At 47.0% G+C, this 19,908-nt stretch overlaps 1 protein-coding gene across 1 annotated transcript in view; it reads right to left on the bottom strand.

Moving 5' to 3' along the window:
* Positions 1–19,908, bottom strand: part of UCKL1 (uridine-cytidine kinase 1 like 1) — a 57,802-nt gene that overhangs the window by 15,884 nt on the left and 22,010 nt on the right. The window contains exons 3-8 of the mRNA XM_056844909.1: positions 13,372–13,565; positions 11,289–11,395; positions 10,275–10,445; positions 8,576–8,647; positions 4,812–5,001; positions 1,545–1,606 (exon numbers count right to left, since the gene is read on the bottom strand). Of these exons, the coding sequence (XP_056700887.1) occupies positions 1,545–1,606; positions 4,812–5,001; positions 8,576–8,647; positions 10,275–10,445; positions 11,289–11,395; positions 13,372–13,565 (796 nt within the window). The remainder of the gene's footprint in view (positions 1–1,544; positions 1,607–4,811; positions 5,002–8,575; positions 8,648–10,274; positions 10,446–11,288; positions 11,396–13,371; positions 13,566–19,908) is intronic.

Raw genomic sequence — 19,908 nt, 5'->3', positions numbered from 1 at the left:
ATTACGCGTGCCGTTTCCGACTGTCAGAGGTCGTCTTGCTCTCCCCGCCTTTCCCCGCGTTTCCCCCATGTTCTCAAATTCAAGATAAAACAGGTCCCTCAAAATGTGGGGAAACGCAGGGGGAGAGCGAGGCAACCTCTGACGGTCGGAAACGGCATGCGTCATCAGCACAAAGACCCGAAGTCGGTGGAGGGGTGACGGCGAGTGAAACAGCCGTGCATAAAAGACCCGAGTTTTGTTCAGCAAAGCTCACAATCACCTTTCCGGGGCCTTTAATTATATAGCTACCTTTCCAAAGGGATATCTCGCATATTAAAAAAACACACAAAGGAGGAGCCGTTTCCCCCAGATCTAAAATTGGGCTTGAATGCTGATACAATTGGTTGTGATCCGAAACCTCATCTGGGGATGATGTCCCCACACATTCTACAACATGGATGGACAACGGTCACCTTACAAGCTTTGTGGCCGAGCAGTGACTTGAACCCAGATGATGATGAAGAAGAGTTGGTTCTTATACCCCAGCATGGTATAGTGGTTAAGAGTGGTAGTTCGGAGAAGTGGAGTCTGATCTGGAGAACCGGGTTTGATTCCCCACTCCTCCACATGAGCGGCAGACACTAATCTGAAGATCTTGATTTGTTTCCCCACTCCTACACACGAAGCCAGCTGGGTGACCTTGGGCTAGTCACAGCTCTCTCAGCCCCACCTACCTCACAGGGTGTCATCTGTTGTGGGGAGGGGAAGGGAAGGGGATTGTAAGCCTGTTTGATTCTTCCTTAAGTGGTAAGTCAGCATATAAAAACCAGCTCTTCTTCTTCTACCTTCAGGGAGTCTCAAACTGGCTTACAAGCGCTTTTCCTTCCTCTCCCCACCTTGTGAGGTAGGTGGGGCTGAGAGAGTTCTGACAGAACTGTGACTAGCCCAGCTGGCTTCATGTGGAGGAGTGGGGATTCAAACCCGGTTCTCCTGATTAGAGCCCACCACTCTTAACTGCTACACCATGCTGGCTCACTTGTTAATGCAACACAGAAAGAACATAAAATAATCTGGCTGGAATATTTTTCATTGCTCTCCCATCTGTCTAGAAGATTCCTATTCCATTTAGGTAATTATGTACTTACTTCATTTATACCCCGCCTTTCTCCCCAACAGGAACCCAAAGTCAACTTATGTTATTCTCCTTTCCTCCGTCTTATCCTCACAACAACCCTGTGAGGTTGGCTGGGCAGAGTGTGTGGGACTGGCCCACGGTCGTCCAGCAAGCCTCCAGGACAGAGCAGAGATTCGAACCTGGTTCTCCCAGGTTCTAGTCCAACGCTCTCACCACTAAGCCAGGCGACGGCAGGGATGCGCTGGCTAAGGCTTGGCTTCCTTCTCACAAGAGAGCAACGAGCGCGAGGAGAGTCGCTTTCTCTGGAAGGAGGCGAAGGGGTTCTGTGCGGCTCAGTGTACCTCTAGACACCAAAGCAGAAAACCTTTCGCAATTCGGCCCTCCTGCCCCACCCCTCCCAGCGCATGATGCTCCCCAATGGCTTCCTCACCTCTTCTAGCTGGCTGTGCACATGCTGGACAATCAAGTCAATGGCGACAGTATTTCCACTACCTACAGCAGAGGGGAGAAAGAGATTAATCCATAAATGAACGCCTGTGGCCTGCTGGTAAAAGTTTGGCTATATGTACATTATGGGAATCATACTCCAGATCTGGGGCTGGAGCCTGTGGGTTCATTTCACCAGCAGCGGCTCCTTGTGCCAGCGGAAAACAACACTGCCAGCAGAACTAATTTGCACAATTCTACCTCATGCGCAGCCAGGTTGACTTTGGGGTTGAAGGCATGACTCTGCAACGTTTTTTATTGTCTGTGCAAGTTTTAAAAGCATTGACAATCGCCTCAGGATTCCCACGTTCGAGCGAGGAATACTTTTTTGAAGGAACTGCACAAAATGTTCCAACCCAGAGTTGGGAACCCTATTTATGCTGCCCTGACCCGGATGGCCCAGGCTAGCCCCGTCTCATCAGACCTCAGAAGCTAAGCAGGTTTGGCCCCGGTTAGTGCTTGGATGGGAGACCACCAAGGAAGTCCGAGGTTGCTACGCGGAGGCAGGCAATGGCAAACCACCCCTGTTCGCCTCTTGCCTCGAAAACCCTATGGGGTTGCCATAAGTCGCCTGCAACTTGATGACCCTTTCCACCAAGATTTGTGTTGCTAATCTAAAAAGGTTCTGCATTAACACTGTTTACACTGACGACAGTGTTGGTTAGTTCAGTATGGGGGATCCAGAAGGAAAAGGCAGGATTGTGTCCTGCGTAACGGGCTCAACAGATAAAGAAACCACCCCCAAAATGCAGTGGCATCCTTTCTTATTCATCTATGCAGAAGTCAACAGGTTGGTACACAAGCTCAGCCTACTAAGAAAACAATTTATACTCAATTATGGTTAAAAACACAATGTAATGGCACAGTATAGAGGATCGGAACTTTCCCCTGTATAAATACAGTTCACAGAGCCTGTAGGCTAAGAAGGGAACTTGCCTCACCCTTTTTGTATATGCTGCATACCTATTCTCTTCAGTTATCTGAGGAGCATGCCTGTTATGTGAGGAACCGTGGAACACAGGCAGGATGGTGCTGCTGCAGTCGTCTTGTTTGGGGGCTTCCTAGAGGCCCCTGGTTGGCCACTGAGTGAACAGACTGCTGGATTTGATGGGCCTTGCTTTGATCCAGCATGGCTTATCTTATGTTCTTATGGAGGAGAGGATATTCACTGGCTACTAGTCAAAATGGATACTAGTCATGGTGCATACCTATTCTCTCCAGGATCAGAGGAGCAGGCCTACTATATGAGGTGCAGGCAGGATGGTGCTGCTGCAGTCATCTTGTTTGTGGGCTTCCTAGAGGCCCCTGGTTGGCCACTGTGTGAACAGACTTCTGGACTTGATGGACCTTGGTCTGATCCAGCATGGCCTTTCTTATGTGTGCTTGGCTTACCCGGATTATTCCCTGCCTAACACGTGTGTGGTATCAAACCACATGAGGGTACCGCAAACAGTTAGTGGGTAAAGTTGTTGGTAAGTATCTCACCAAAGGAGCTCTGACACTTGAACGCTCGTGCCCTGAAAATGTCGTCGGTTTCTAAGGAGCTACTGGACTCGAATCCAGCTTTTAGCTGGTAAGGAAGCTGCCCATGCCTTACAAGCATTGAAGATGGTAGCCGTTTTCTCTTGACAGGGCTTCTGGTTTTTTAATGGCATGCAGGCATTTCAAGGAGGTTTCACGCTCCTTTTCCAGCACTGCCATGCAGGGGGAAAGCTGCACCTGTTGAATTTCTTGGGGGCAAAAATAAACCCTGTTCAGAAAAACTAACAAGATGGCCTGGCAGGAGACTCCCTGCATATATTGACTGTAGACATGTTGACACACACACACACACCCCTGCCCCGGGAATGATCATCCGCTGTTTGCTTGATTCTATTTCCTTTGATTCTTTTCCTCCGCTCTACAAGTATCTCTTTGGGGACCGGCATGCTTACACAAATTAATGATGTCGACTCATATTTTATGCATGCTGCCGAGATGAACGTTTTTTTTAAACTCGGTTCATGCGCGCGCTCTTTGCGACTGTTATTTTTATGCGCACTTAATAATTCAAAAAGCATTTGAACAAGTACAACCCTGTATGAAACGCTACGCTCATGAATAAATTTATACACGAAAAGGGTGAGCCGAGTTCTATTCCTAGCCGACAGACTCCGTGAACTGTATTCATACAGGGAAAAGTTCCAATCCTCTATACTGTGCCAATACATAGTGTTTTTAACTATAATTGATTACAAATTGTTCTCTTAGTGGGCTGAGCTTGTGTACCAACCTGTTGACTTCTGGATGAATAAGAACAGATGCCGCTGCATTTTGGGGGTGGTTTCTTTATCTGTTGAGCTTCAGCCCGTAACGCAGGACATAATCCTGCCTTTTCCTTCTGGGTCCCCCATATTGAACTAACCAACATTGTCTTCAGTGTAAACATTGCTGATGCAGAAACATTTTAGATTAGTAGCACAAACCTTGGTGGAAAATGCCATCAAGTTGCAGGCGACTTATGGCAACCCCATAGGGTTTTCGAAGCAAGAGGTGCTCAGAGGCGGCTTGCCATTGCCTGCCTCTGCATAGCAACCCTGGACTTCCTTGGTGGTGTCCCATCCAAGTACTCACCAGGGCCTGCTTAGCTTCTGAGGTTTGATGAGATTGGGCTAGCTTGGGCCATCCAGGTCAGGGCAGCATAAATAGGGCTCCCAGCTCTGGGTTGGAAAATTCCTAGAGATTTGGGGGTGGAGCCTGGAGGCAGCAGCATTTGGGGAGAGGAAGGAACCTCAGCCAAGTACAATGCCATAGAGTCCACCCTCCAAAACAGCCGTTTTCTGCAGGGGAACTGATCACTATTGCCTGGAGACCAGTGGTAATTCCAGGAGGTTGGCAACCCTAAGCACAAACCTTACAGATAAGCTTTTTAGAAAATTTGTTACCACATCTTGTGCCAAACGGCACGCTAGGGGGCAGACTGGAAAACAGTCTGGATATTGGCTATCAGCTGTGACAGCTAAATGGAACCTCCATTTACAAAGGCAGTATATCTGCCAATGTGATAAGCAAGGGACGATCAACTAGCCCCTCGGTCCAATCCAGTGAGTGATTCCTTAAGAGTCCCTCAAGAGCTGTGTGAGCTGCACACTTGGTAAGCTACCTGCCGGAGAAGGAGTTCAACCCAAGCAGGCAGCCATCCAACAGGATGGACCCGGGACCCGACACTCACCTCGTGGGACGACGATGTCAGCCAGACGCATGGTGGGCTGGATGTACTGGTCGAAGGCCGGCTTTACAAACTTGTTGTACTGCTTGATGACACCATCGATCTCCCGGCCGCGCTCGCTGATATCCCTCCGGAGACGCCGAACCAGGCGGATGTCGGAGTCGGTGTCGACAAATATCTTCATGTCTAGAAGCTGCAACAAGACACAGAAAGACAGAATGCATCGTTGGCATCCCACCTCCTTTCTGCCTCTTCCTGCTTCCATCATTATTTATCTATCCCTCCCTTTCTCCATAGAGCTCGGGGTGGCTTATATGTTCTCCCTCCCCCTTTTATCGTTACAACAACCCTGCGAGGTTGGTTGGGTATCAGGAGGTAACATGGGCAGGAGGAAAATACCCCACAAATGGAACCAGGTTAGCTAGTGACAAAGTGACACTGGGCATAGCACGAGAGGGCATCCTTATTTCCCAGCTTTGATCTAATTCAGCTCCTCAGCCCCGGTCTTGCGAAGACCAGGTCTGGTAGTTTTGTCCAGTTGTCTTTCACAGACGCTGAGGAGGAAAGGACCAGAGCTGGACTTCCATCCATTGGAGCTTCCAGTCAGGTAGCAAATGCAGGACTCAAGCACAAAACAAAATTCCCTCATCGCAGAAAATTCAATGCCAGGGAAAAGGGTTCTAGCTAGGGTTGGCCATCCTGAAAAAAATGAAGTAAAAACGGCCGTCACGCCTGTAGTGAAACATCACGTCCAGGGAAAAACACAGAAGCGAATTCAGTCCTCTCTAAGAATCGCTGAAAACGTGATGGCAGGGACATGGTCGGGGTTTTCCTGGAAGTGGCATCATGTTTTGTCAAGAGGAGACAGGCAAATAGTGTAAAAGTACATAGACATCCTCAAAAAATCAGTGAATATTCTAATATAAAACTGATACGTTGCTTGCACAGGGGACTACCTTTACCTTTTAATAACGTCTTCCCAGAAAACCTGAATGACTGGACATGCCCAAAGCATACGTTTAAAGGATGTGTCCGTTGGCTTACAATGCCGGTAACAGAAGAGACACTTTACTCACTCCTTTGCTAAAGAGTCGCTGTGGTGTCCAGTATATCTTGAACATAGTTTTTTTGCTGAAACTATCTGGCAACCATTTATAGAAACTTATGTCTAGTTCCGCCATCACTATTAAAGTTCTCTCTTTACGTCATGTCACTGGAAAAGACAATCATGCTAGGAAAAGTTGAAGGCAGCAGGAAAAGAGGAAGACCCAACAAGAGATGGATTGACTCTATAAAGGAAGCCACGGCCCTCAATTTGCAAGATCTGAGCAAGGCTGTTAAGGACAGGACAGATGTTAAGGACAGGACATTTTGGAGGACATTGATTCATAGGGTCACCATGAGTTGGAAATGACTTGACGGCGCTTAACACACACACGCATATTCTTCTCACGTTTTTTTCTTTGCTTTTTCTGTTTTATGGGGGGGGGGAAGAAAGGATGGAGGCAGCATTCAGCGCTTCACATCCGTGTGCTGCATTTTCTGCACCCAAAAAAATTAAACTGCCCAAAGTTAGACATGAAAGGGTAGTCATGTGACTAAATGCCTATAGACACCCCCCGCCCCCGCTGTCTAGTTTGGGGGTTCAGGAACAGCATAGGCCCCTGCCACTCTCCTGATGAAAATCCCTTCCGTAGCCACTGGAGGGCACTCTTGTTCCAGCTGAAAAGGTCATGTTTGGGATGCAAAGCAGAACAAAAAAACTTGGCCTGGGTAATCCTGGCCCTACGTATGCGCCTGCCCTTCATGCACCTCTGAACTGACTGGCAGCACACTGTTCAGTGACTGATCACAACAAAGCAAGATCGGTTCTGCACGTGCACGAGATCGGTTCTCCTCTGCCTCCTTTGCCAACAGCCAGGGGTGGTCCATGTTCCAAAGTGACTATAAGCCCCCAAGAACCTCTCCACTCTTTTGCCTGAAGTATGTCTCCTCCAGACTAACAAAGACAACATTCAACAATAGCCATGCAGATTAGCTTTGGATTACACACATTAACAGATCACTTCAGGATACAATGGTTCCATATTAACATACCACACCCTCATTAGCACATTATCTTGATACTTACAGGACAATGGTTAGCACATTACTTTTGCAGGACAATACTCAGCTCAAACCCAACCCCTTTCTGACTATATATTACTCTTCCTACACCCTTGACACTGAGAGACACTGTCCTTCAGTGTTACTACTCTGAAGATGCCTGCCACAGCTGCTGGCGAAACGTCAGGAAAGAAAATTCCAAGACCACGGTTACACAGCCCGGATAACCTACAAGAACCTATGTCTTCCTTGCTGCAGCAAGCAAGGAAATGAGAAGGAAAGGTGTGTGGAGTCCTAAACACCTGGGACATGGTCGGGGTGGGGGAGGGGATCCATTTCCCAGAACGAGGGGCAACTGTGCTCTCCTTGCCAGGACGGGGAAGTACTGACCCAATTCTCTGGTGCTCTTTGGAACCTACATCGTAATGCCCTAACTTTTCAAACTTTTTGAAATTGGGTCCAACTTTTTTTTAGGCTGGATAAACATGGACTCTTGGTGTTGCTCCCGTTGCTGCAAAATGCAGAAGGATTCGCAGCGGCAACAGAGCAGACGCATATCTGGTTCTGCAGTGATTTTTCACACCACTCCAACTGTCCTGGAGCTTTCCCTCCCCATTCTTTTAAAGACAATCTGGAGAAAAAAGTTGCCTTCACCTTTCCCTTTATATCTCTGCACCAAAAAGGGTAAGAGACCTTTTTTAAAAAAAAATGAAAGTTGGGAACCCAGAGGAACTAGCTGATCATGGCAACAGATCTTTATAATATTATTGTGCTCTAGTACTCTAACACGTGCAGATTTTTTAAACCCTTCCAAAGCCTTGCTAGCAATAACGCTAGAAAATGTTGGAAGTGGTAGGAAAAGAGGAAAACCCAATAGGAGATGGATAGACTCAGTAAAAGAAATCACTGCCTTCAGTCTGCAAGACCTGAGCAAGGCGTTTTGAATCAATGACGTCCAAGATGTCCTATCGTTAACAGCCTTGCTCAGGTCTTGCAAATTGAGGGCTGTGGCTTCCTTGACTGAGTCAACCCATCTCATATTGGGTCTTCCTCTTTTCCTGCTGCCTTCAACCTTTCCTAGAACTATTGTCTTTTCCAGTAAGTCTCATCTTCTCATAACATGAAGGCGAGGAAACAAATGGGGCAGAGGGAAATGAAGGCGTGATTTGATCTAGAAACCACTGATTTGTCTTTTCTGGCAGTCCAGGGTATCCGTAAAACTCTCCTCCAACACCACTAATTTCAAACTAATCAACTTTTCTTCCTTCCAGCTTTCTTCATTGGTGGCTTCATTCAACTCTCAGGTTCCTGCAAGACTAATTTTAATATTTTAAAAAGGCTCATTCACAAAATTTCGCGTCAGTCCTAGCCAAGAAGCCCTGCGGCACTGGAAAAGCAGAGAAATTCATCTGAGCGGCAGTTTTCAGACGGCAGGTTAGAGACAACTTTGTCGGGCTGTGACCCCCATCGCAATAAATGTATGAGCTTTTAAGGAGCCACAGGACTCTTTTTCTATGTTAGACTAAGAAGTCTACGCTTAAAAAAAAATGTGGTCGTGCCCTTTGGCTCTGAAGCCGAGATGCACCTTTGCTGGAATTCTACCCTGCGTGTTGTTTTGTGCTACTGGCTGTTCTAGTAAGGACAGGAAAATCCTCTCTTACCTTCAAAAGCTCCTTATCCGAAAACGCCATGATGCCTTCGAAGATAATCACATTGGCTCCATAAAGGGTTTTCTGGAAGCAAGAGAAAAAAGTCAAGAGGGGGGAGGAAGAACACGACACACGGCCAGAGAAGGAAGTTAAAATATCCTAAAGGAAAGAGAAATAAACAAAGAAGTGAGTGGGGCGGAGCGGAGAAAAGACTCAGAAGTGAAAAAGAGGCAAATTGACGCTTGCTCCTTGCGACCAGGTAACTCAATGGATGGGTTTGCTGTCAAAGGAATTTTCTTGTACAGAGATTTGTAAAGCTGAAATGAATTAGAGCATCCCAACAGCCACTTTCATTTTAGAACTTGTAACTACAAAGCACTTTTTATTTATTTATGTATCTGAAGAAGTAAAGTTGGTTTTTATATGCCGATTTTCTCTACCATTGAAGGAGAATCAAACTGGTTTACAATCTCTTTCTCTTCCCTCCCCTACAACAGACACCTTATGAGGTAGGTGGGGCTGAGCGTGTTCGGAGAGAACTGTGACTGGCCCAAGGTCACCCAGCTGGCTTCATGTGGAGGAGTGGGAAAACCAATCCAGTTTGCCCGATTAGAGTCTGCCGCTCATGGAGAGGAGCAGGGAATCATACCTGGTTCTCCAGATTAGAGTCCGCCGCTCACGGGGAGGAGCGGGGAATCAAACCCGGTTCTCCAGATTAGAGTCCGCCCCCCTTAATCACTACACCACGCTGGCACTTGTGTGCTTCGTTTATTTGCCTCTCTCACTGAAACTCCAGATGGATTTTAAAAAATACAGTAAACAGTTCCATCAGGCAGCATAAGGCATTCAATAAATAACGCAACTGGAATTACAGAATGAGAAAACAAGGCGAAAGAAAAACAGTCTAAGCCATGGCATGCTGGAATGGAGAGTGTGAGTTACAGAGGTAGAAAACAATGCACTAAATACAAGGTGATACATATAACATTTACGAAGAAAGGCTGAGGGATCCGGGGAATGGTCAGTCTGGAAAAGAGGAGGTTGAGGGGGGGACATGATTGCTGTTGTTCAGTATTTGAAGGGCTGTCATTTAGTGGATGGCAGGGAGATGTTCCTGTGGGCAGCAGAGGGCAGGACTCGCAATAATGGGTTTAAATTGTGGGTGGAGAGGTACCAGATGGATATTAGGAAAACATTTTTAATAATAAGAGTTGTTTGACAGTGGAATCAGCTACCTGAATCAGCCAGAGTGGTGTAGTGGTTAAGAGCAGTGGTCTGGAGCAGTGGAGTCTGTTCTGGAGAACAGCGTTTGATTCCCCACTCCTCCACCTAAGCGGCGGAGGCTAATCTGGTGAACCAGGTTGGTTTCCCCACTCCTACACAAAAAGCCAAGTAGGTGACCTTGGGCAAGTCACGCTCTCTCAGCCTCACCTACCTCACAGGGTGTCTGTTGTGGGGAGGAGAAGGGAAGGCGATTGTAAGCCGGTTTGATTCTGCCTTAAGCGGTAGAGAAAGCCGACATATAAAAACCAACTCTTCTTCTTCTACCTCTTCTTCTTCTAGGGAGGTGGGGAGCTCCCCCTCACTGGCAGCCTTTAAGCAGAGGCTGAACAAGCACTTGTCGGGGATGCTCTAAGCTGATCCTGCATTGAGCAGGGGGTTGGACTAGATGGCCTCTATGGACCCTTCCAACTCTATGATTCTATCTCACCCATTCTTTCTTGCGGCTGTGGGTGGTGAAGTCATAGATGGGTATCTTGACGCTTTTGCCCTGCTTGAGTTTCTTCAGGGTGGAGATGATCAGGTCAAAATCGAAGGCGTCCGGGTGGTCGAAGTTGTAGTCGTTGCTGGCTGCCTGCTCCTGCTGCTCTTTCGTCAGCACCTGAGAGAGACAGACACACATGAACACGCATGGAACTGCCTTCTACTGAATCAGACCCTGGGTCCATCAAGGTCAGTATCGTCTACTCAGTATCGTCTACTGGCAGCGGCTCTCCAGGGTCACTGGCAGAGGTCTTTCACATAACCTACCTGCCTGGTCCTTTGAACAGGACATGCCAAGGATTGAACCTAGGACCTTCTGCATGCCAAGGGTCATCTCGTCCAACCACCTGAACAATGCAGGAAATTCACAACTACCTCCCCCCCACACCCCCAGTGACCCCTACTCCATGCCCAGAAGATGGCCAAACTCCCCCCCTCCGGGATCCCTGGCCAATTCTGGTCTGGAGGAAAATTGCTTCCTGACCTCTAAGTGCTGATCGGCATTACCCTGGGCATGTAAGAAAGGGCCACAAGAGCGGAGTACTGACACATCCCTTCCTGCCCTCCCTCTCATTCTGATTTGAACATTATTAGATGATTGGTTCTTGTAGGTTATCCGGGCTGTGTGACCGTGGTCTTGGTATTTTCTTTCCTGACGTTTCGCCAGCAGCTGTGGCAGGCATCTTCAGAGGAGTAACACTGAAGGACAGTGTCCTTCAGTGTTACTCCTCTGAAGATGCCGGCCACAGCTGCTGGCGAAACGTCAGGAAAGAAAATACCAAGACCACGGTCACACAGCCCGGATAACCTACAAGAACCAATGAACTCTGACCGTGAAAGTCTTCGACAATATTATTAGATGAGATTTCCATTTTGCATTTTATTCTTTCAAATGAACGAAAAAGATACTTAAAAGCTAGGATCCTGGGCAGCAATTCCCAGCCCCGTCTCTTTTCCTTACCTTGTAGAACGAGTCCATAGAAAGGAGAACAACCCAGGGGACGTCCAAAGCCTCTATGATCATTCTGGCCACGGTGGTCTTCCCAGAGGCACTTCCACCTCCAAGACCTGAAAAGGAACAAGGGAGTAAGTTCAGAAGACCAGGGAACAGGAGCAGTTCAGAACCCAGAGGATCTTTATGTTTTTCTTTACTGGCATGTAGCAAATTGTACCTTGGCTCCGATAAATTCAAACCAACTCAGATGTTTGCTTCAAGATTGGGACTTCATTGTCCCTACAAATGTTAGGATCTTTCTTGCTCTGCCTTTCTCTTCTTCTTGGGATGCAACTAGTAATATTGGTGGTGTAAAGTGCTGTCAAGTCGCAGCCAACTTATGTTGAACCCTCATGGGGTTTTCAAGGCAAGAGATGAACAGAAGTGGTTGGCCATTGCCAACTGCATAGCGACCCTGGACTTCCTTGGTGGTCTCCCATCCAAGTCCTAACCAGGGACAACCCTGCTTAGTTTCTGAGATCTGACAATTTGGGCTAGCCTGGGCCATCCAGGTTGAGATAGTACTTAATATCAGTACTACTATTAGTCCTAACTGGAAAAGTACATTTGTATCCTTGTAACCCTCCCTCCAAGGAATTCGAACTCACAACTTAACCTCACAAAAGCCCTGCAAGGCGAGGTCAGGCTGGTAGATGCTGGGCTGCAAAAGACCTAAGCATTGAACCTCATGGCTGAATGAAGATGTGAACCGGAGTTCCCAACTCTCTGGCCCTACCAGCATGGTTGTATCCATAAAGGGGCGAGAAAAGCACCCCTGCCATGAAAATAATAGTTTGGGGGATGGAGGTGTCTGGGGCCAGCATCCCCATGGCCATCCCCAAGCCATTTGATGCTGGCACTGCCCATCCTCAGACATTTCCGCTGCACCCACACCAAAATGTCTAGGTGGGAACGGGCCACATAGGGGCCATTACAAATAGAAAGGAGAGCCGAACGGCTCTGGACTTAACAAGGATCCACTCTGTTTCTGATAGAGACTGCTCTTCACAGTGGAGCTTTACAAGAATTGGAAAGTCAGCCCTGAAACTTTACTAAACATTACCCTCACCTCCAATGATTCGAATCATAAGAACCTCAGAAGAGCCCTGCTGGATCTCACCAGTGGTCCATCTAGTCCAGCATCCTGTCTCCCACAGTGGCCAACCAGTCCCTCTGGAGGTCCAACAACAGGGCATAGAAGCTGAGGCTTTCCCCTGATGTTGCCCCCTGGCACTGGAAATCAGAGGCTTACTGCCTTGGAATGTGGAGGTTCCCCTTTATCACCACGGCTAGTAGCCACTGATAGACCTGTCCTCTATGAATCTGTCTAGTCCCCTTTCAAAGGTGTCTGTGCCTGCACCCATCACTACATCCTTTGGCAGCGAGTCCCATAAGTTAATCAAATAAATAATTCCTTTTGTCTGCCCTGAAGCACAGCAACTTCATTGGGTGCTTCCAAGTTCTAGTATTACGAGAGAGGGAGTAAACATTCTCTCTACCCAGTTTTCCTAACCCATGTATCGTGTTACAAACTTCAATCATGTCCCTGCTCAGACATCTTTTTCCTAAACAGAAAAGTCCTGGACTCTTAAGACTTTCCTTATTGGAAAGATGCTCCAACCCCTCGATAATTTCAATCACCCCCTTCTGCATTTTTTGAGGTACCCTGACAAGAATAGCACAAAGTATTCCAAATGTGGCTGCGCCCTACATCTATACCGGCGCATTACCATATTACAGAACGTTCAATATATTACAACACTGGAAAAATAAATGCCCATTTCCTGAAATCCAGTGAACAGAGGACCTTACAACCTTATCAACATATCACATTTAGATTACTACTGCACATGGACATATTTTTGGATATCTGGAAACCTTTTACAACTGCTTATCCGTAGACCTACCACCAATTGCTATTATATGTTTAATTCTTTCTGATTGGGGGTTGCGATTAAAATTTTAATATTTAATTTAATATAATTTAATATGTATATATATATTTAAAAATAACGTTCAAAATGGCACCCTCGGCAACGGGCTCTCTCACCAATGACAAACGCCTCCTTCGACTGTGTGCCGTGTTCATTGTACCAGGGCGGCCGGCCGGCAGTGTAGATGGTCCTTTTGCTTGTCCGCAGGAGGGGGGGCTCCGATTTGCACTGGCTAGTGGTCCGTTTCCGTGGGGAACGGGTGGTGCCAACCGGGGGAAGCAACCTGTCCAAGGATTCTGAGCTGCTGTTGCTAAAAGACAAGAAGAGGGAGGACACATGAATACACGGCGCCACCTTATACCGACTTAAGACGCTCGGTCCATCAAGGTCTACTCAGACTGGCAGTGGCTCTCCAGGGACTCAGGTGGAGGTCTTTCACATCATCTACTGCCTGGCCCTTTTTTTAACTGGAGATGCCGGGGAGTGAACCTGGGACCTTCTGCATGCCAAGCAGAGGCTCTACTACTGAGCCACAGCCCCTCTGCTTTTAAAACCAAGCTGCCTTATACTGAATCCGACCACCCGTCCATCAAGGTCAGTACTGTCTACTCAGACTGACAGCGGCTCTCCAGGTCTCAGGTGGCGGTCTTTCACATCACGTACTGCCTGCTTCTTTTTTAACTGGAGATGCCAGGGATTGAACCTGGGACTGAAGTGCCCACAATAAAGGTATTTTACCTGTGGCGCTATTAACTGCCTGCGTACCTGAACAGGTGCAGGAATCCTCCTTTTAGACAGAACACCCATGTAGATAAACGCGTGTCAAGAATCACCCCCCTTCCTCTCTGTCTTCTCTTGCTTTCAATACACTTAATCTGCATAAACACTCACATACATTCCTAAAAGTTGCAAACATTGCCAGGCAGAGCCGATTTTCCTGTACTCTGCTACCGCATCATCTCATTACAACGACCTTCGCGAGACAACTGCTTTGCACTGGTTTTACAGAAACTGTTTGTTTTAACAATGACGGCTTGTGAGGTGATTCAAGAAAAGCATCATTATTGTTAGAAGTGTATATAACTGAGCAATTCAAAACAGCAAGGTGGTTTTTTTCTGCAGTCTGACTCTTTGTGTTTCGGCTGGAGAGATTTTGATCCCGGCTTGCACTGTTTAAACTTGGTACCATTAAATAGTAAGCTGTAAAGTAATTTCCTGATCTCCAGTGCGCTATCCTTGATCAGATATCTGGGATAACTGTTTTTTTAGGCACAACAGGACCTTCTGCATGCCAAGCAGAGGTTCTACCACTGAGCCACAGCCCATCCCTGAGAGACTTCAGCCTTGCCCTTCCATTGAGAAGAATGTATTATTACGGGGTAAGCTGAAGAGGTCCTTGCAACCCAAAAGTTTGTTAGCACGTTCTTTTCAATAAAAAATACAAAATATTATTTCTCCGCAAATGTCGGATGTTCCTCTGCTGTATTTGCTTCTCTGAGGTACAGAGAAAACAGGAGCCAAGCCTAATGTTAAGGAGTTGTCTGATGGCCTACTACATTTCACATTCAACCACAGTCTACATTCAACGAGTCTCTCGTACTTGCGATCTCTGTACTGTCTGAACACATCAAAGATATAGTGGTGGAAAGGGCCGTCAAGTCACAGCCGACTTATGGCGACCCCATAAAGTTTTCAAGCCAAGCGATTCACCAAGGTGGTTTGGCATTGCCTGATTCTGCATCGCAAACCCTGTACTCCCGTAGTGGTCTCCCATACAAGTACTAACCAGGATTGATTCTGCTTAGCTTCCGAGATCTGATGAGATCGGGCTAGCCTGGGCCATCCAAGTCACGGATGAACAGAGGTGGTTTACCATTGTCTGCCTCTGCATAGCAGCCCTGGACTTCCTTGTTGGTCTCCCATCCAAGTACTAACCAGGACTGACCCTGCTTGGCTTCTGACATCTGATGAGATCAGGCTAGCCTGGACCATCCAGGTCAGGGCAGATGAGCAGAAGTGGCTTGCCATTGCCTGCCTCTGTGTAGCAACCCTGGACTTCCTTGGTAGTCCTCCATCCAGGTCCTAACCAGGACTGACCCTGCTTAGCTTCTGAGATCTGAGATCGGGCTAGCCTGGGCCATTCAGGTGAGGGCCTTCATACACAGGCCTATACAAATGAAGTTGCTTTGCCAGGAGGCCTGTTTTCATGTCTTACGTTTTTCCTTGAGGCTTGGCAGAAGAAGAGTTGGTTTTTATATGCCGATTTCCTCTACCTTTTAAAGAGAATCAAACCGGCTTACAATCTCCTTCCCTTCCCCTCCCCACAACAGACACCCTGTGAGGTAAGTGAGGCTGAGACAGCTCTAAGAGAACTGTGACTAGCCCAAGGTCACCCAGCAGGCTTCACGTGGAGGAGTGGGGAAACCAACCTCGTTCCCCAGATTAGCGTCCGCCACTCATGTGGAGGAGTGAGGAATCAAACCCGGTTCTCTAGATTAGAGTCCACCGCTCCAAACCACTACATCACATTCCAGATAATTCTGCAAAGTGGATTCAAAGTTAAGAACCACAGGGTTAGAGAAAGCAGTTCGGCAACAATGGCTGTCCTACCCCGCACGAATGGCAATACCCCAGCACCCTGCAAAAGAAACCGTTTGACCAGCTACCAGATATTTATACGTTCCACACTCCCACTGCAGGCATTTAAAGGCTTGCTATTTGAATGCCGGCCGCAGTATGGGCAAGCCCGGCTACATCTCCCCATAGGTTTGCCAACCTCCAGGTACTCAAAATAAACAAAAGAACCGTGCTGAACAAGGAAAGCAATGAAAAGTCACAGCAACGTTGGCCACAAAACTTAAATATTTAGAAACAAATCATGTGTTGCCAAAATAGTCTCAGAAAAAAGGGGATACAAAACCCAATACAGCCATGGATGTATGTAGTGTATAATTCCCATTGAAGTATAAATAACCATACACCACAACTAACACATAAAGTCCTCCAAGTAGTCCATTTCCAGTATGCCAAAAGAGTCACAATGAAGCGGAAACAACCGCAAATATGTAAATAAAGATAAGAAGTCTCTGAATAAACCCAACCTCCAGGTACTAGCTGGAGATCTCCTGCTATTACAACTGATCTCCAGCCGATAGAGATCAGTATACCTGGAGAAAATATCCGCTTTGGCAATTGGACTCTATGGAATTGAAGCCCCTCCCCAAACTCCGCCTCCTCAGGCTCCGCCCCCAAAACCTCCTGCCGGTGGCGAAGAGGGACCTGGCAACCCTACCGGCACGACTCCCTGCAAAGGAAACCGTGTGACCGGTGACCGGATATTTATACATCCCCAGCGTTTCAGTGAAGGTCAGCTGAGCTCCCAGCACAGTTTAGGGCACAGAGGAGATAAGCCTCTTCAAAGAGGACTTTCACGTTTGGCAACCACGTGGCAGGAACTCAGCTCTGCAAGAGGGCTCCTGGCCAGCAGGATAAGCTGCCAGGCACAGCTCCACGCCAGTGTGCCAAGGATGGGACAGATCAGCTTATTTATAGCCTGCCTTTCCAATGCCATCCCCACCCCCCCACCTCAGGCTCTTCATTTCCCAGTTTGGGGACATAGCGTCACTTGGTTTGCTAGGGTTGCCATCCTCCAGGTGGTAGTCTTACTTTGCCGTCCATGTATACAAAAAAGGCACACTCCTTCATATATTGAATGAACTTAGCACGGAAGGACTAAGAGCTTGAAAAAGTTTCATATGAAATGGAATTACACCGGATTTCCATTGCACCACGTCTTGTCTCCGTTGCTTGAATTTTGCAATCTACATGCATGGACTTGAAATTATGATGTGCATTGAGCACTTTGCCAATATTTATCTTTGTGTAACGCTTGTATGCTGTTATATTGAATCTACTTTGGACCTTTTGTAAATTTCCTGTTTGCTCAACCAAGGTTGCGCCTGTTAGAAATTACTCTCAATATATATATATTTTAAGAGCAATTTTGTATTGTAGTTACCTTACTATAGGTTTACTTTTGCTGGTGCTTGCACCTTGAATTCTATCCTCCAGGTGGTGGCTGGAGATCTCCCGCTATTATAACTGATCTCCAGGCGACAGAGATCAGTTCACCTGGAGAAAATGGCCACTTTGAAATCCCTCCCCTCCCCAAACCCCACCCTCCTTAGGCCCCAAGTCCAAAATGTTCAGGTATTCCCTAACTCCGACCTGGCAATAGGGTTGCCAGGTCCCTCTTCGCCACAGGTGGGAGGTTTTTGGGGTGGAGCTTGATGAGGGCGGGGTTTGGGAAGCGGGGGACTTCAATGCTATAGAGTCCAATTGCCAAAGCGGCCATTTCCTCCAGGTAAACTGATCGCGATTGGCTGGAGTTGTAGTCGCAGGAGATCTCCAGCTAGTACCTGGAGGTTGGCAACCCTATGGTTTGCAGATGCGGTTCTGGCAATAGTGGCCATGCAAGTCAGGACCGTGCACATGTAAAGGGTTGTCAGGTCACAGCAGGATCAATAAAAATCAATGATCATTTTAAAAATTAAAAAATCATATTTTAAAAAAATTCAAAACAAATTTTTAAATTTAAATCTCATTTTTTTAAATAAAATGCTTTTTGAGGAAAAATCTGTCTAAGGATAGTTTTCTATTTAAGATACGTTGTAGTCCAAAGGTTATTCATCATGAAATAAGGATTAGCTTTTAATTATGTAGCATGAGGCTGTATATTCAAGCAATGTTTTTTGGTAAATGAATTCTGTTAACGCATTCACAATGTCATGCTCTTCCAGAGATTTCTGTAAGTATATTTTGGGCACTTTTTCAAGAAGAGGAAGGGGAACATTTGGTTTTTATATGCTGACTTTCTCTACCACTTAAGGGAGACTCAAACTGGCTTATAATCATCTTTCCTTCCCCTCCCCACAACAGACACCCTGTGAGGTAGGTGGGGCTGAGAGATCTTTAAGAGAACTGTGACTAGCCCAAGGTCACCCAGCTGGCTTCATGGGTAGGAGTGGGGAAACCAATCCAGTTCACCAGATTAGCCTCCGCTGCTCATGTGGAGGAGTGGGGAATCAAACCCGGTTCTCCAGATCAGAGTCCACCACTGCTCTTAACCACTACACTACAGATACTTGGTTTTGCAGTTCTCAAAATTGTGAATTTGTGTCTGCAGAGATAACAAGAGAAGTTATACTGGTAGTGTATTTCAGGTTAGTGCCAGGACAGGCCTACACCAACAAACAGAAATGAAACGTCTTGTAATCAGTTTTGGAAGTAGCAACACTTGTTCTGCCAAGCAGATGCCTTGCAAAGTACTTTTCATCCACCTGCTCCTGGAAAGGGGAGGAGCTGCGGCTCACTGCTAGAGCCTCAGCTTGGCATGCAGAAAGTCCCAGGTTCAATCCCCGGCACCTCCACTTGAAAGGACCAGGCTACTGGTGATGCGAAAGACCTCCGCCTGAGATCCCGGAGAGCCACTGCCAGTCTGAGTAGACAACACTGACCTAGATCAAAGCTTCTTAAACTGTGGGTTGCAACCCCATATGAAGTCGCATAACTGAATGTGGGGGTTGCAAAAAAATTGGCAACAGTAAATGGTAAAATTATATGTATAACAAAGAATTGTTTTAAAATAAATTTCTTGATGATTTATTATCAGTAAATGTTTGATTTGCCAAGAAATCAGAAGGAGATTGAGACTGGGAAGGGCAGCCATGAAGGAGCTAGAAAAGATTCTGAAGTGTAAGGATTTGTCGGTGGCCACCAAGATCAAGTTAATTTGTGAGCCAACGCTCACAAATCCTAAGAGTGTCCATTCCAAACCCCACCCAAGCCAGCAGGGGTCATTTTTCGCGCAGCTTTGCAACTTGGTTTTGCTTTCTTTTCTTTCTAAGCCAACACTGATAAGACTCATGCTAAAATTCAGGGGTCCCCGATGTGGTACCCACAGACACCCTTTGTGGTGCCCACCAAGGAGGGTTGCCAACCTCCAGGTAGTAACTGGAGATCTCCTGCTATTATAACTGATCTCCAACCAATAGAGATCAGTTCTTCTGGAGGAAATGGCCACTCTGGCAATTGGACTCTATAGCATTGGAGTCCGTCCCCTCTCCAAACCCTGCCCTCCTCAGGCTCTGCCCCCAAAATCTCCAGATATTTCTAGGGTTGCCAACCGCCAGGTACTAGCTGGAGATCTCCTGCTATTACAATTGATCTCCAACCGATAGAGATCAGTTCTCCTGGAAAAAATGGCCGCTTTGGCAATCGGACTCTATGGCATTGAAGTCCCTCCCCTCTCTCAAACCCCAGCCTCCACCCCAAAAACCTCCAGGTATTTCCCAACCCACAGCTGGCAACCCTACCAAGTGTTTTTTTCACTTGAGGGCAGGTAGGGCTTTTGCCCAGCAAGACTTCTGACTGGCCATTGGAGATGTGAATGGGGGTTACCGCACTTTGTATTCCCAGCGATGTATTAAGAGTTTGAAAATGTTGTAAAAAAACATCGCTTTAAAAGGGTTTTTGGATACCACGGCTTATAAACGGTTGGAAGACGTCTTCACAGCTAAAGGGGCCAAAGTGCGAACAGTATTTTTTTATAACGTTTTCAAACTCTTAATACATCGGTGGGAATACAAGTGCGC

The sequence above is a fragment of the Euleptes europaea genome, chromosome 2, assembly GCF_029931775.1.
Source record: "Euleptes europaea isolate rEulEur1 chromosome 2, rEulEur1.hap1, whole genome shotgun sequence".
Classification (NCBI taxonomy): domain Eukaryota; kingdom Metazoa; phylum Chordata; class Lepidosauria; order Squamata; family Sphaerodactylidae; genus Euleptes; species Euleptes europaea.
Note: the sequence above shows the minus strand (reverse complement) of the source record. Positions and strands in the feature narration are given on the sequence as shown.